General features: G+C 36.7%; 1 protein-coding gene across 1 annotated transcript in view; it reads left to right on the top strand.

The window, feature by feature from the left end:
• The window catches only part of CRPPA (CDP-L-ribitol pyrophosphorylase A), a 190,700-nt gene that overhangs the window by 55,632 nt on the left and 116,608 nt on the right, over positions 1-18,460 (top strand). The window contains exons 4-5 of the mRNA XM_053926793.2: positions 682-786; positions 5,971-6,016. Of these exons, the coding sequence (XP_053782768.1) occupies positions 682-786; positions 5,971-6,016 (151 nt within the window). The remainder of the gene's footprint in view (positions 1-681; positions 787-5,970; positions 6,017-18,460) is intronic.

Genomic DNA, 18,460 nt, shown 5'->3' on the forward strand with positions numbered 1-18,460 from the left:
ACTTGAGTTCCTTGAAGACACAATATATGTCTCATTTATATTTATATGCTGGTACTTAAGATAAAGCTTGGACATAATAGGCACTCAGTATCATTCAGCTGATTTGTATTTTGTTGGTCATTTTCATGTTTCTGCTTAAGAAGCTTAAAAATGGTGTTTATATTTTACTAAATCAATGAGAGACCTTTACAAAACTGTGTCCAGTTTTAGAATCAAAATGTAAATCCTTTAAAAAAGATATGTTGATATTTAAAATATTAAGGTGAATAATAGAGTTATGACTATAAATATAAATTGATATAAATACAAGGTAGGGGATTTGAAGTTTTATGAATATACATTTTGTTAAATCAGATTATGATATGGTAATCTTCAGCCGTCCCTTCAGGCATTTTAGAAACATGTTTGGAAAGGAAGCTTATGAGTAAAGGAAGTTAAGTATTATGTTTATCTGACACCTGAAACAATGGAGGAGGTTTGAGACTCTTATAATTGTAACATTCCTGTGTTCTGCTGGCTTTTAGGGCATAGGGAAAATTATTCTGAAACTTGGATAATCAGTAGCTAATTAAAGAGCTTGGCAGTTCTCTGGGCTCTTCCTTTTCTCTGTGCAATTGATTATGCATAGTTTCATTTAAAATTATATTTTAACTTGTTCACTCTCTTTCTGTTATTACTCAGTGTAGTGACTACGACCTGGAGTTTGGAACTGAGTGCTTGCAGTTGGCTCTAAAATACTGTCATGTTAAAGCCAAACTTGTGGAAGGATCACCTGACCTCTGGAAGGTAATGCAGTTGGTACATTGTTCTGCGTCTTGTTCATGCTTATGTCATTCTTAAAGACATACGGTGCAAGTACAAACACTTTCCAGGGCTTTAGGGAATGGAGCAGTAGCATAAAAATACTTGGTTTCATACTGAAACAATATTTCTGGGAGAGAAGGGGTGTGTGTGTGTATGTCTGTGTGTCTGTGTGTGTGTCTGTGTCTGCATATATTACGGGAATTAAAACAGTCCCACTGGGTTTTCTGAGCTATTAAAGCATGGCATCAATTCTATAGCTTGGTCATAAGAAAATTCACTTCGACATAATTTATTCAAACAAATTCCATTTAGCCAGTAAGATTCTTTCATTCACATTTTTTCTTGTTCTCTGTATGTATCCTTTTCCTCTGTTGCCTCACTCTCAGCTGGGTTTGAGGACGGAACTCTGCTCTCCACAGTAGCCCTGGGGTGGGAGCTCCAACTTAACTGGGTTGAAAGAACGTCTGCACAGTTGTGACCCAGTGTTGTGAGACAATACATTTCTGTTGCTCCAAGCCACTCAGTTTGGGCTTATAGAGCCCTAAGAAACTCGTGCACATGCCAAAGGGCGACACACTCAAAGGCCCAGAGTGATCATCTTCCTAGTATCACTTTCCAGACAGGGAGGGAGACGGGGAAGCCCCCTCTTATGAATGATATTTGAATAATGATGGATCTTAACAGGATCTTGGGTTCTGAAGGGGCATGTCATGTGATGGATTGGACAAAATGCCTATCACATGACAGTTACGGGGCCTTTTTAAGGTACCGCCTTTGTTCTGTTAGGAGAGGTGAAATTACTTTGAGTATAAATAGTGCAGTTGTTTCTGGTTCCCTATTCCCTTCTTCTGCCTCCTGTCTTCCATTATTTTCCACCTTTATCTTTTTGATATTTTCCTGGCTATTTATTTAGCCCTATTTAGCTTCTTGTAATGCCATTGTATGAGTTGTCTTTTGCATAGGCGTCTAATTTAATTAATTTTGTGGTCTTACTATTTTGTGTGGATAAAGATTATTTCAGTTGCTTTTAAACCAAAGCAATGGAATCCACACTTTGACATTAGTGTTCTAATTCTATAATAATTCCAAAGGTGCTACGATTTTTTTAAAGCTTGGATTTGAGGACAGATTTCATATAATTAGTCTAAAACTGGTACTGGACTCAGCTGGCAATGCCAAGTACTGTACCTGGAACATGATTCAGAAACCTGACACAGTGAAAAACGCATTTCAGGAGGCATGTCACTCCCGTGAAACAGCAAGGCAAGGGAAGATTCCGAGGCCCAGAGCCAGGTCACCTTCCCCTGCCTCTCCGAAGTCAGGGTGTTCACCCCCGGTGGTGTGAGGAATGACTAGGACTGTTATTCTAACTGATACCAGAAATCCCAGGAGGGTTATTGTTTTGTATTTTACATACATTTTTTTGGTATGAAAGTAAAGGAAAAAAGTAAACATTTAGAGTCGATGCCAGCCTTCCTACAGCCGGTACTGTGGGGCCTCAGTTTGTTCAGATGACCGTGCAGGGTAGAGGGCATCCCTGCACGTGACCAACCCCCTCCCCAGAGAGCGGCCAACCGCAGAGGAGTAGAGGACTGACTCCCAGGAGCGGCTACCAGCTCTCATGCTTTCTGAGTGGTGGTGCCGTGCCGGGCCGGAGTGAACACATACTCACTTCAGTGAGCTCTCACCTAGCCCACAGAAGACTGTCCATTTCTCTATAATTGTACCATGGTTTTGGTCCCAGTATAATTAACTATTTGGTCCCTTACTATACTGTACAGACCTAATTGAACAGACATCTTGTTTCTAAAGGCTAAAATCATCCCCAAGGCTTGACAGATTGATGAAAGATTTATAGCCAGTTATTTAAGAGATTCAACTCTGTCCCACGGTCTGAAAATATTTCTTTAGAAAGCGTTTCTGAAGTGTTCAAGTGATCACAATATTACTAGAATGGATGACTTTTGAGGGTTGCTTTTGATGTGAACTACATTTTTTTAAAGATCCAAGTGTTACGCCATCTTTGTTAAGAACAAAAGAAACAAAACAGTCTCACTTTTGCCTTTTTTCTTTAACCTCATACATACACTATGGCTACATTGTTTCTCTTTAGGAGCTTTTGTCTAGTTACCCAGTCTAGAGGTCAGAATATTTTCAACATAGACACAATCAATGAAATGGAAATAAATGTAATAAATACCCCCCAATCTAAATTTGTATCTAATGAACATTCCATATATTTAAAATTTAAGATTTTCTGGCTCCTAATTATTGGAGTTCCATACTCATTTTCTCGTGAAGTGAAAATGGGAGAACATTTAGTGTAGTGTGAGCTAACTCATGGAAGATGGTAGCCAACTGGACTTGGCTCTAAGAAGTCTAATTTATGATACCGAGTGTCAACACAGATGGAGCAACACAAAGAAGGTGTGACAGTTTTTGTGTTTTTTGGTGCTCATCCTGAGGTAGCTGAGATAGCTCTGGCCCAAGAGTTGGAAGAAAACTATCTCTGTGGCTCACGGTTTCAGGTTTTTCTTCATTGAAAAAAAAATACATTTTAGCTAACCATTTTACTCAGATGAAATATTGCACAGGAGCACAGTGGGACAAGACAGACAACCACTGAGCTTCACTACCTGAGTGGCAGATGTGGGGCTCAGCATCCCTGCTGCTCAGAGCATCTCCCTGGTCTGCAGGGGCCGCCCGAGGCTCTAATGCACGCAGTGTGAGAACCGGTAAATCAGAGAACTGAGGCTCTCTTCCATCCCTGCAGGGCTGATTTTTAAAAAAATTTCTATTGTGTAAAGACAAAGAAAAATTGTACAACATGCTGACAGAAGAAAATCAACTTCAAAACTGATTATTAAAGTGTTTTGAAATTAAGAATAAGGAAAGGGTACCCCTATTACTGTAAGAGTTTGGCAGGAAGAGAAAAATTCATCAATTGAGAACTACATTTCCTGGTACTTTCCCCTTTGATGTATGTTGGATATTTTATTTGGACAAAAATAAGGCTGTTTTAAACACAGTACTTTTCAAGTTTGTCAGAAATATTTTGTAGTTTACTTTCATTAATTCAGTGTTTAGGAGTGTAAAGTGCTTAAGAAGTATAGTGGAGATATTCAATAAGGCTTTATGTTGAAGGTATTAATAAAGTATAAAATCTTTAGTCAGAATATGAGTAGGTGTCCACAGCCTACAGGAAAAAGTAGACAGAAAAGGAAATTGAGGAGTCTTTCTTGCTTATACAGTTAAGAAAGGAACTTTGGGTAATAAAAACATGTACTTAATTCATAAGACTGACTCCAGTATAAAAATGTTGTCTTGCAAGTATGCTAGAAAAAACATTTTAGTATTTGAAACCAAGTTTTCTTTAAATTAAAAAACCCATCATTAAGGTTTATTTGGGAAAAAAAGGTACTTTTTTTCAAGGTACAATGTCACAATTCTATTTTAAGTTGGAATGCAGTGTTAATCCCTCAACAAAAGCAGGAAGGGATGAAAAATGAATAATGATAATTAACTATGTTCCCATTAATTTCTGAGTTTACCCTACACAGCAGACAGTTATAGAAGAAAAGCATTTTCTCATTTAAATTGCAAACATTGTAATGCATTTAATTCTTGTAAGAAAAATTTCTCCACTAAAATGCAGTTGTTACAAGTGAAGTTTCCTCATTGTTTTGATCGCTCTATTCCCAGTGCTTAGAACAGGACTTAGAACACAGTAGTTATTTGATAAATATTTTTGCATGAATGAATGAGGTCTATACATTCTTTGGTAAAATGTATACCGTGAACCTTTAAATGTCTGTTTTCTATTGATATTTTTTCCAGATAATAGAATTACACTTTGGATCAGTGACTACTGTACACAGTACTGGTTTTGGTTGGCATGTGCTTATTTTAGAGATAATGTAACCATGCCACATTTCATTTAAATAGATTAGTCGAATGCTTTAGAGAGAGGGAAAGTGAGGGAGAAGGAGAGAAAAATTAATGGTTGCCTATCACATGCCCCCCTACCGGGAACCTGGCCTACAACCCTGGCATGTGCCCTGTCTGGGAATTGAACCAGTGACCCATTGGTTCCCAGGTCGGCATTCAATCCACTGAGCCACACCGGCCAGGGCTTACCTGCTACTTTAATTCTGGACTGTAGTTTTGGACTAGGATTTACCTGCTAGGATAAAGGCACAGCACAGGAGTCTATTTTGGGTAGAAGTGTCTGAGCCACTTGAGCTGAACAAAATTTCTGTATGTCTAGATATGAGATAATTTGGAGGAAAAGAGTCTGAATTGTAGGCATAGAAAGGTAGTAATTTGATGAATACTTTTCAAAGTGGGTTTTCAGCCCATTAGCATCAGAATCATCTTGGCACTTGATTGATGAGCTCCTAAGACCTTGGTGTTATTAGTATAGGTGTTATTAGTATAGTTCATTATTTACTACATTTTCAGTTCTGTGAGATAGGAGAACTAATTCTGCAATGCAATGCACCTGACATGTTCTATACCTGAGCTCACTGGATGTGGCTTGGGAAGTATCTGCCGTAGGACAAGGTTCTGTTACATCACAAAGAACAGGTTATAATTGCAAGGAGGCTGTGTGTTTTTAAGGAAAGGTTGTGATTGTTCATATGTACAGGGTGGGGCCTTCCAGGCTCTTTCTATCAGAACCATAAAATCCTCACGAGGTGAACCTTATGTGGGTAAATACAGTTATATTCAATTCAGAAGGTACGCCCTTCTTACTGTGAATTGATCTTTGAGAATTTCCTCATTTCAACTAAAAATGCAACTTGGTGATTTTTGTTACACTTACTTTTTCTTCTTTTCAGAGTAAGACCTTACTATTAAACAATAATGCTGGAACTTTTATTTAAATACAACCACATATTCTTTGATGTAATACTCAGTTACATTAATAAGATTTTGGTAAACGCTTCCATATAGTATCTCTATTTAAAGATTTAAAAAAATCTCTGACCATTCATAGAAATAGAATACATTATTCTGAATTTGCTGATGTTGTAATTTAGAAATTGTCAGTATTAATGTGTTTATAGTTTCTCCAAAATCAAGAATTTCCTTGGGGGCATAATTTTATTGCTTTCACATTCCTTCCTGCTCTGTTAAGTCTAATGAGGTTTATCTGTCCTTTAGGTGACCTACAAACGAGATTTGTATGCAGCTGAATCGATTATTAAGGGTATGTTTGGCCTTGTGACTCTCAGTTCCTGTGTTTCAAAAATGTAAGCCCGCTCAGAATTTCTCATGACATTTTAGATCTCCAAATTCTCAGAAGTATAAATGCCTGCAGGCCTTGGAAGTCTGTGATTTGCTTTTTTGAAAAATAATTACATTTTGTTTTGTTTCCCGCCTGTGGAATATCACTTATTATGTATGACTTATGCCATATTGGTTTTATTTTACTTTTTATAAAGGAAATGCTTTACTAGTTTGAAGAAAGTATGGTACTTTGGCACTATTAGAAGTAAGAACTGACATTTTAATACATTTATAAAGATTTTATATTTTAGTTTTACTACTAAGAGAACTGATACTCCCATCACAGTAAAAACAATACATTAGATAACATCTTTCATAGGAGAAAATTTTTTCCCAAAATATGGAAATTGGACTGAATGGGTTTTTTTGTTTTCTTTTAAAAACATTGTACTGATGTTCATTTACAGTTGTCCCCATTTTTCCTTCTGGTTTTGAGAATGCCTAATTTTGTTTTGTAATTTTAGATATTACGTACGTAGCAACGCCTTTCTCACTCCTTTTCATCTCTGAGACTCTAAGGTCCCAGTTACACAGAGGTAGTCTATTTGCTAGTCAACAATTATTTATTACTGTGCTTCACATGGTGCTAGGAATGTAACGGTGACACTCACGGGACATTCGCTCTGTGTTTTTGCAGCCTCCATTGCTTCAGTCAAGCTTTCTTCACCTTGGCGTTAGTGGCCTTTTTGGCTGAGTAATTCCTTGTTGAGGGGTCTGTTTCCTGCATTGGGTTGTTGAGCCGCATGCCTGGCCTCTGCCCACTACAGGTTACAGAAGCATCTCCCCTCCCTGCTCCCCTGTGGTGTGAACATCAGAGAGGTGTTCTGACAGCAGCACTCTTTTAAAGATATGGTCCTGGCAGAGATCAGAGGGGTCCTCCCCCAGTCCTGAAGCAGGTGTGTGCTTCACAGGGTTAGTAACTGCCTCTTTCAAAAACAGGTTAAGGACCGAACCGTGCACTCAGTTTTTGAGAGGTGAACTTGTAAACTTGTTTGGGAGATGAACTTGTAAATTCAAACTTTGAAGTTGCGAAAAAAACACTGAATCTTAATTCTGAATGTATCAGGTTATTATAAGATTTTGGGAAAACCACCTATTTAACAATCAATCAGCTTCACGTTCAGAAAACGGAAATTTTTCTCTGGTCGTGACGTTCTATATTTACAGTTCAGCCTCACGTTTTTTGTCCTTTAAGAATATTGTGTTTCAGACCATTAATGTACTGTAATTTGTGTCTGTGTATCAGTATGTGTAAACAGATCACCTATAGCTATAAATCAAAATGTTGACATATTTACATATGAGCCAGGAGATGTATAAACATTACTCTGGAGAAGTTGACTAAACCATGATGTGGTTGGGTTACATTCTCAACACAAGAAAATGAAAAACTCAGTTTGGTTTCTACAAAGTCATATTTCTGTTACCTAGGCCAAATGGAAACGATCTATTTTGTGAATAGTCGGTGAGTGGTTCAACTGGGAATTTTGTCCACTTCCGCTTATACATTAGCAGAGCAGGCTTCTTATCATGTAAAAGCCTACATTGTAAGTGTAATTGCAGGGGCCATAATTTTGGAAATTGTTTGCAGAGAGAAATTGGTTTTCTTATTTAGGTAACATGGCCTAGTGTGCTCCTTTTATTTTTAAAGTATTTTGAAAGTATTCCACTTTTATTCTCAGGGGAAGCCTGACTTGGATCAAGTCTCCCAATGTCTCCTTATGCTCTAGGGTGTGCGTTTCCAGTCACTCCCCACCAGAGTCTGACGCTGCTTGTGGACTTTGAGGACTGCTGCTCCGGGCCTTCCTGCCCCTCAGCATGGGCCAGCAGCCTTCTCATTGCCTGAGATCTTGAATGTGGAGTATCTGGCTCCACCACATGAAGTCAGAATCTGCATTTTAACAAAAACTCTGATTAGTTTGTACATTGAATTCTGGAAGCATCCCTCTAGGTGGTTCTTCATAGTTTCTTTCTTTCCAAATAGTATATTTTGCATCGAGAGTTGACATCTTGGTTTGTTCTATCAGCTCCAGGTGCTTCTTTGTTCAACTGTGATTGCCACCTGCCCCCATGGATTTGCAGTAAAACTGCCTCTGAGGTCTGACAGGAGAAATACCTCTGGGCAGAGGAAAAAGAAAATTCTTGGATTTTTAAAAATCAAGTTCCAAAATATGATATGGCATGTAGCCAGCTAACTGTCTGAACTGTATATTTACCTGTTGGCCTTTTCCTAGAGTGTGTTCAAAGTATTTTTCTAGGCACTTCCACCACATAGCATTTATTGGTATTTACTTTGTGCCAATCATTGTTTAAAACCTTTCATGTGTATTTTTACTGGCTTTTCCAAGAACACAGTGGTGTAAGTAGTGTTATTGTTTCCATGTTATAGCACATCCAAGGGTTGTAAGCAAATTCTGACTTAAGAAGGATAGAAAATACATTCTTCAGTACAGCTTTCCACCTTCGGCAGTTTACCTTTTTGTACCACTTGTCTCCCTTTCATTCCTTAAGCAGAAATTGTCCAGATTCCCTTGTATGACATCCTGGGGCTACATGTGTTTTGGAACTTGGAATACTTTATATTTTCCAAAGCTACTGCCTTCCGCCATATATTATGTCACATCAGCAGTGGGATTTGGGACTCACCACATAATGAGACTTGAAATGCATAAATGTTTACATTTAGTGCAGGAGTAGTAACTATAAAGCGTCTAGCCAGTTCAATTCAGGACTGATTTTGCCACCAAATTTATATATTGCAACACTTTAAAAAATATATTTTAAGAACTCTTTGGATTTCAGCATCACCCATGACTTGGTGTGAAGCTCTTCTAGGTTGTGAATCAATGAAGGTGGGAAGAATGTCAGTCTTTTTTCTCTTTTTTGCCCTCTAATACTGAGTTGAATTGAATTGAGTAACATGCTAAAGGGCGCAGCTACACTTTTTTCCCCCCTTACATATTGGGAACAGATGCATATTGGGATCTAGTGAATCTGCCCCAATATCATGTATCTTTTTAATTTTCTTTTTTAAAAGAAAGGTGATATAGTATCTGAATATGCATTTTTGTCAAGGAGTGAAACCAGGACTTGGAGCACATGGCAGGTACTTTATACATGTTATCTCATTTATTCTTTACAAAAATGAGGTACTGTAGATGTTGTCGCTCCCATTGGCAGGTGGGAACAGTGAAACTTAGAGGGATTAGTTACTTTCCTCTGAGTCACACAGGAAAAGCAAGACCCACAATTTAAACTCGGGTCTCCCTTTTCTTGAGTCTGACTCTACTCTGGGACTTGGCCACTTTGTACCTCTGAGTCATGGAGCTACTCCTGCTGGCCACTAAAGTGGACACTGGATTCAGTGTCTCTCTTTGGTGGGTACAGTGAATGGCTCATACAATTCAGCCTGCCCAACTCTGATTCTGTTAGGTTAAAACTGTTATCTTCAGTTGGCCTAATGAAGAGTAATCACACAGTCGAGACCAAGATGTTTTCTGCCAGTACTGTGCTTAGCACATAGTAGTCTTCTAGAGAGTGTGAGAAAAACCTGTAACATTCAAATGGCTGATCTAGATACGAACACAGAAAGAGGAAAGGTTAAAATTCAAAATCAGAATAATACTTTTAAAATGATTGGTTGGATACTGTTTAGTTTGTTTTTTCTTTTTGTGCTAATTCTGGTAGTTTAGCGTTTATTACCTAGCCATAACAGTTTTTCTATTCTAGGATGGAATTCTTTTTTTTTTTATGCTGTGATATGAGTGCTTAGTATTCTGTAAGTTGCTCTTCCTGAGCTGTTTTTACTTGAATACCAGTTATTGCTGGTTAAAAACTATATTTGATGTAACTATTTTCTTGTTTAGTTTTTTCAGACTTGCATACAACATTTATTTGGTGTAATGTCTTGCAAAAGCATTTAGTCATCTAAAATTTGCCTGTCACTACAATAGCAGGTATGTTTTGGTTCATCCTGATTTATGTTCAGGTCTTACTTTTAGTTTACTGTGGAATTTTGATGCAGCTAATTTCAGATAAGCTTTTGAGTAAGATCCTCAAATTGTGATTTATAACAAGTCTCAAAATCTGAATTTTATTTTATGTGGTTAGATAAGTTTTATTTTTAACATTACTTTATTTCCTAGGTTTTTATTTATAGTAAACCATTCAATAATGGGAAACATATATAAAGTAGCACTCCCATACTTCTCTTTTGCATTGAAAAATATACAGTTAATAATAAATTTACTGTTAATAAAGCATTCGTAATATTTTTTTGAGGCAGAGAGTTGGATTTGGTCATTTTTCTGTTTATTCCTTTTCGGCTTTGACTATGAGTGAAATTTTAAACATAAACTTTTCTAGGGAGTAGTGTGATTAATTGGCACAAGACACTGGCTGACTGATAAGTGTATAAACAGCCCCTTAACAAAGAGGTATTGTACTTTTGACACACAAGCTGGCCGAGCCCACCCAAGCCTGCTCTGGATGCTCAAACATACCCAAACTATGAAAGCGGTAACAGATGCCAGCAGTAACATACTCTCTCTGGACTCACACACGCCCAACAGTCCCAGCCCACATTTGGTTTAATATGCTGACCATATCCTGGCAAAATGATCAATATTCTGAAATCTTCTAAGAAGAAAAGTCTCTATTGAGCTTCTAAATAGATAATTGCACTTATTTTCTACCATCATTCCTCCTCAAATCTTTTAATATAATTAATTTTGTTAAGAGTGCTTTTGAAATTACTATATTTTATTCTTTCCTGGTTATGATTGTACAAACCTAAGTAAAAGTGTGATACAAAAAGCCTCAGGGTGCCTCTTTTCATAGTGGTTTACATAAAAATGGAAAAATAAAACAGTTAAAATTCAAAATTATTTTGTTTTTAACTGCCTTTATTTAATATTAGTTAAAATGGCTAATATGAATGTTCATGTAAAAATTCATGTCTTTTCCCAGTCATTGTGCAATGTTTTTATTTAACAAAGCACTTTATTTTAATGGAAATTAATTGAATTTGATTTCTCAGCCATATCACATCTCCTATTGGTTCAGAAATTTAGACTATATTCCAAAAATACATTTTTATTTTCAACGTCAGTGATAAAGGGGATTTCTTTTCATGCTAAGTATTTATAAAGTCAAGCTATAAATCCTCAAATGCCTGCTTTATATATATACACTTTTAATCTTTTTTATATTTAGAGAGGGGAAGGTAAAGAGAGAAACATCATGTGTGGTTGCCTCTTGTGCACCCCCTACTGGGGACCTGGCCTGCAACCCAGGCATGTGCCTTGACTAGGAATCAAACTGGTGACCCTTTAGTTTACAGGCCAGCACTCAATCCACTGAGCCACACTAGCCAGGGCCTGCTTTTTTATATTTTATGCAGTTAAAGTTATTGTACCAGTAGGGAAGCAATTGAATCCTTTTGTGCATATATTGTACATTGAAAGTAGCTAAATGTACTTTTAAATGGGCTCTGTCTGAAAGAATGTAAAATAAAATCACATTTGAATACAATTGATTCTGTGTTATGGGAATAAGATAACTCATTATGTTGCAGTGCGTATTTTATACCTATGAAGAAATTAATGCCCTAATTGTTTAGTGATCCGTTAATATTTTCACTTAACATCATGGCATTTTATATGAAAAGTATTTGTTGAATTTTTAAATCAAATTGAAAAAGTGAGACACTTTAAGTCAAGTTTTCTGCATCTGCAACTGGATGGTGTTTTGCATCTGCGGTAGTCTTCATCAGACTGTGCTTGGGAAATACTCACCAATGGCGCCATTTATGTTACTAACTATGCTTTTTGGACAATGCAAAGTGACAGCTAAGATTTACATGGAAACTGTAATTTTTGATGTTTGGTTTTTGACTGTGATGCTTCATTGTCCAAATTTTCACATTAATACTGTAAGTTCTTTGTACATAATATAGTTTTTGTTCTTCACTCTCTTGAAAATAATAGTACTATGACTCTATCTTACGCTAATCTGTAAGAACATTTGTGTCAAGCTTTAATTAATAAGAATAGGAAGATTGCAGTATGATTTAATAGCAGTTTGGTTTCCTTGGAATATTATTGTTAAAAAGTTCAATTGGAAAGTCAAATATTCGGGTCAAGATTAGAGAATGTAGAGTTCACTTTTTGGTTTAATTTTTATAAATTTTTAAATTTGCCATTAATGGGATGCTCATTCAAACATAGTCAAGTAAATGTGTCATGATGAAAAACTTCTAGGGCCACAGTACAGTACTAAGCAGGTAGCTAAGTAAGACTTGAGAACAGTCAAAAGCCAGCCAGTTATATTTAACTCTGATGTAGGTAGGGGAAAAAAATGAACAACAAAAATCCAAACATGACATTTTTGCTCAAAGCAATTATACATTTTGTAAATGTACCGATGAGTCACTAACATTTCCTTTAAATTTATTTCTCTTTTAATTGAGAAAGAACATATACTTTGAAAAGAAAAAAGAGTACTTCATCATTTACTTGGAAAATGGTAATATACGCACATGTAAAAACAAGTGCAGGAAACAAGATGTCACAGGTCCGTTCTTTACTTTTAGTCTAAGGTAGGAAACTTCATCCTGTATTTAGTGACTCATTTACAAATGTGGTTAAGATCTGATATAAAACATCTTTTTTGAAAAAGGGCCTACATACCATTGCCCTCTAGTTGAAACATGTACAGTCAACAATAGAGCTCACTTCTCAGAAGGCCACTTTGACCCTTTAATGTGGGGTGTATTGTTCTCTTGTGAGACTCTGTTTGCCGCCCCATTGTCCACTTGTCCTGTAGCAATGGCTTGTTGGCTGCTTTTCCTTAATTGCCTGCCATCCCCCTTGCTGTCCTAATAGTTTCCTCCATCAATGTTTTCAGAGAACTTTAGGCATCTTTCCACAGGTGAGGCTGAGTCCAGGAATTCAAGGCTCAACAGTGGTGATTCTTCTTTTTTTTTTAAATTATTTTATTGTTGTTCATTTATATTTGTCTGCATTTACCCCCCACCACTTCCCCTCTACCCCAGCCATCCCCACCTCTCTCCCCTGCTTCCACCCCCCTGCCTTGGTTTTGTCACTGTGTCCCTTATAGTTGTTCCTGAAAACCCTTCCCCCCTTCTCACCATTCTCCCCTCCCACCTCTCCTCTGGTTACTGTCAGTTTGTTCTTAATTTCAATGTCTCTGGTTATATTTTGCTCACTTGTTTTTTTTCGTTGTTAGGTTTCCGTTAAAGGTGAGATCATATGGTATTTGTCCCTCACCGCCTGGCTTATTTCACTTAGCATAATGCTCTCCAGTTCCATCCATGCTGTTGCACAGGGTAGGAACTCCTTCTTTCTTTCTGCTGCATAGTCTTCCATTGTGTAAATGTACCACAGTTTTTTGAACCATTCATTTACTGATGGGCACTTAGGTTGCTACCAGCACTTGGCTATTGTAAATTGGGCTACTATGAACACTGGGGTGCATAGGTTCTTTTGGATTGTTGTTTCAGGGTTCTTAGGATATAATCCCAGTAGTGGAATTGCCAGGTCAAAAGGCAGTTCTATTTTTAGTAACACTATTTTAAAATTTTCCATGTGAGACAGAAAATGGACCCTTCACATTGGCTTTTGATTCAAGGAACTCCACAGGAGAATAGAAGAGAACTGCCCTTCCTTTGAATGGAGTGAGGCTTCAAACATCCTTTGCAAAGGATTATAGTTGGATTTGATATAGTTGTTTCTTATTTACCTCAGAACACTAACATTTTGGCTCAAGCGGTCAGTATAGTGGTTAGGGAGACTTACAGAAGTCATGGTGTTAAATGTTTTCAAGAAAACTGAAGGCTGATTTCTTGATTTTTTTTCTCACTTGCTTGTGGAACTAACATAGTATTTAAGTGTGTCTCTCCTCCATGCTATTTGAAAATTCCTTGTAAAATACAAACACCACCCTGAGCACTCATGAGTCTCTACGATGATTAACTGATGGAGGCATGTGTCTAGATGTGTTTTCTCTTTAATATGTCAGTGTATCTGTGATGTGGTGAAGAGGAAGCTGTGTAAATTAGAAATTGTACATACCACTATTTTGTGAAGTTTAATGAAAAGACCCCAAACTGCATCTATTTTTTTAACCTTTGGACGAAGCCAGTATACTTTATGTGTACCAAGAGGACCTATTGAAAGATGAGTATATTACAAATTAAATTTTGGTCTCATTCATAAGACTAAAGGACTTTATGAAGGACTTTAGTTAAAATGCCATTGGAATTAAACACTTAAGAAACACATTGTGGAGTGCTAAAAAGGGCTGTATTAGAGAAATGGGATGTATAGGAGAGATGGTGGTAAGAGAGGATATTACCCAGATATACAGGATATAATCCAATATCACTTGGTACACAAAGAACCAGGAAAACCTAAACACACAGGGGAAAAAACATTAATACGTACCCATGCTGGGAAGACATAGGTGTTGGAATTATCTGACAAATACTTTAAAGCACTGATTTAAAAATGCTACAACAAATAAGGGGGAATCCTTTTTTAAAAATTAAATTTTTTTCCAATTACACTTTGCATTCAATATTATTTAATACTAGTTTCAGGTTTATGGGATAGTGGTCATACAATCATGGGAATGCTTTTGAAATGAGAGACAGGAAGTCTCAGAAAAGGCATAGAAAACATAAAGAAGAGCCAAATGGAAATTTAGAACTGAAAAAAATGATAATAACCAAAATAAAAAACAGAATACTGATGACAGAGAAAGTGCCAGTAAAGTTAATTATATCATCAGAATTTTTTTAGTCTGAACTACAGAATGAAAAGAGATTGGGGAGAAATAAATAGTACTCAGCATATGTGGGAAAGAAACATTTAATCTCAATTCTGGAAAGAGGAGGAAGTGAAGTATAGGAAAAAGTATTCCCTGGATGGTGTGGCTCAGTGGATTGAGTGCTGGCCTGCAAACCAAAGGGTTGCTTGTTCAATTCCCAGTCAGGGCACATGTCTTGGTTGCGGGCCAGGTCCCCAGTAGGGGGCATGTGAGAGGCAACCACACCTTGTTGTTTCTCTCTCTTTCTTCTTCTCTTCGCCTCTGTCTAAAAATAAAGAAATAAAATCTTTTTTAAAAAAGAAAACATATTTTAAGATTAAAATAAATAGATTAAATAAATAGATTAAAAATAAAGCCCCAAATTTGGTTAAAGACATACTTCCACAGACTCAAGAAGCTCAGGTAACTCCAACATGATAACCCCAAAGAAATCCAGTCACTTCATAAACTGTTGAAAAATGAAGACAAAATAAAAATCTTGAAGGCAGTCAGAAATGATACATTCTTTTGTAGGAGAACAATAATTTGAATGACCATAGATTTCTCATCAGAAATCATGAAGACAGAAGAAAGTAGGAAACATATTTACGTAAATTTTATTAAAGTATTTTGTTATAGTTGTTCTTTTTTACTGTTGTTGCTGTTAATCTCTTACTGTGCCCAATTTATAAATGCAACTTTATGATAGGTATGTATATACAGGAAGCAGCATTATATATAGGGTTTGGTACATCTGTGGTTTCAGGCATCCACTGGAGGTCTTGGATCATATACCCAGCAGATAAGGGGGTAACTACTGCATTTGTCAATTGTACATGATACCTGGACCATTTACAAGTTCTCATGCATGGGGACGAGGTATTAACTGGGCTTATTAACTGATGCTCACAGCTTTTAATACTAACCTGTAGACTTCAAGTCATATTCCAGTTTGAATTTTCTCTCTGTGAAGTCACATTGAACTATGTGGCACCAGAAGCTGTATACAAATGAAGAGTTATTCCGTTGAAATCAGAGAGTACATGTTAAAAATAATTTTGGGGGGGGGGTGTATTATAATGGTTTAGTTACCAAAATACTTCATCATGTGACACAAGTTTCCTTTTAGGAAGATTTTTAAAAGCTAGAAGGTAGTGTGAAAACTAAATCTCAGAGATTAATAGTAGTCATCAAGTTGACAGGTAAGGTATGATTTAATGTTAATTCCAATATTTTTCTTATTTATCCTTAGGTGTTTTCAGGAGAGAGGACAAAGGCTAGATTCTTGCTGAGAGTTTTTATGATTCTGGGAAGTAACATGATTTTATAGTTTTCCCAGTGCTTCTGTTTTACTTTAACCTCTAAAAATTTCTGAGACATGCTATATTAATAGAACAGCAGATTAATCCTAAAGCCTCCTATTTTTGTTTTGATTTCATCATTAACCTCTAGGAATTTGTTGAAGACTGTGCTTTGAGAAACAATGAAGATTAAACGTATTATGTTTGGAAAGTTTTGTGCTTCATAAAACAAGAATTTTAAATGTTATATATATTTTTTCTCTCTCTCTGAGTTGGGCAATACTAGAATAACCGTGGAATTAAAGAGGTGCAGTTTATTTGAACCCTGTTCCAATAGCTACATTCTTGTTCCTGTTGGCCTTCCAGATGTGTGGCCCAAGTCGAGTCCTTGCGGCTGCTGTCTTTTTTTTTTTTTTTTTTGATAAAGGCCTTAAGTACATTAGAATTCCCATTTAAGATTGTCAGCATATGCTTGTGGGATTATTAACAGAAATCACATAGGATGCTTCAACCTAGATGTAATGGACAAACAAAGATACAAATGAATGGTCCTAAGTGGAAGGTATCCATTTCAGTGTCAAAGGAATTCAAGGATGAAAACATAGGATGGTTTATTACTTAAGATAGGTGTTCCAATGTTACACATAACAACTGCATATTTGGTAAGACTCTGAAATTTGAAAAGAAGCCTTAGCGGGACAAAATTGATAGATTATTTAGCCAACTTTGAAGTATTAAGACCACAGGGGACAGTTTGAAGTTAGAAATGGGTTGTGTTTGAGTAGACACAAGGAATCTTCTTTTATATTCTTACTGAATGTATATGACCAAAATGGCAATAGGATTATTCTGTGATTTATTGGGATCTACTTATACCAGTCACTCTACATAACTATATACATACCAGCTCATTGATTCCTCATTAAAATCTTATAATGTAGGGTCTTTACTAAACCCATGTAGTAGGAAAAATTTTAAATCCCATAATTTGGAGAGTTTTTTTTTTTTTTACTATTCCCATATAATAAAAAAAGTAATCATATTTTTTTGTGTGCGTGTAGAAGAGGCATTTGAAAGTTGTCTGAATTTGTACTAGGACATGACAAAGTACAAATTTCTCTAAACATTTAGCAATTTTACAGTGCGTAAGGTTGGATTAACTCTGTTTTCAAGCCATTGCTTGTGTGATAGTTACCTTCTGATCTAAAACTTTTGGGACAGCGAAGTATCTAAGACAGCGTGTCACCTCCATGATCTGGTGTCACTGAGCGCCCCACTTCATAGTTCACTACTAAATCATCCCATGGCCTTCGAGGGCTTATCTTGTCTCTTGTCACACGAAGCTTATGCCCATACTGTTCTTATCTCAGTACATTAAAAGTACTTTTTAATCTTGTCCCTCTTCATTACTTTCAAAGCCCCCACCTCTGTTTGTAAGCAAACCTATTAACCTTTGAAGAGTGAGCTCCTAGATCATTTTTATTGTAAAGATTTATCTGATATTGTCAATCAGTTTATATCTCTAACAAAAAGATGCTTCACAACACTTACTATCTGGACCATTCGTTTATGTTCAAAATTATGTCTTAATTTTATTAGAGTCATGTGACTTAGAGTTATAGACATTTAAAAATTGGTAGGAAGCCTTGCAGATGTGTAAACAGAGTCCTAAAGAGAAGAAACAAAGAGGCAGGCAAAAGGAGGTTTACAGTTGTATGGGAAACACAGTTAACCTTGCATTATTACTTTCTAATTATTGTATTCTTTATTTGTGTTATGTGAACTGACTTTTGCTCACCCTGTGTAATATTCTTGCTAGGTGGGGGGTAGTAAGTAACAAGAGTACTATTGACTGGTGATGTTATTGTTTTAAATGGTCTGTCCTCCCCAGCTTTGCTTGGAAGAGTCAGTAACTTGCCAGAGCAATGTTTTTTTAAAGCATGCTGTATAAAGTTGCCCATGTAAGAAGCGGCTTTTCATTTGGGATTCCTCTTTAAAATGACACTTTTTCCCGTTGTCCATGGCATAACACCATGCAATGTCTCCTCGACTGGGAGCAGTTCAGCCATTCCTTAGTATCTCAGATCTACCTACCGCAGGGCGTTGCAGAGGACTGCATAGCTTTGGGGAGAGTGCAGCCAGGGGTCCCAAAAGTGGTTATCACTGTGTCACATAGCCTGTGTCACTTCTTTAAACCATGTGAGGTGAGCCTTCCAAATCTGAAGGAAATCCAT

Source organism: Desmodus rotundus, chromosome 6 (genome assembly GCF_022682495.2).
Source record: "Desmodus rotundus isolate HL8 chromosome 6, HLdesRot8A.1, whole genome shotgun sequence".
NCBI lineage: Eukaryota > Metazoa > Chordata > Mammalia > Chiroptera > Phyllostomidae > Desmodus > Desmodus rotundus.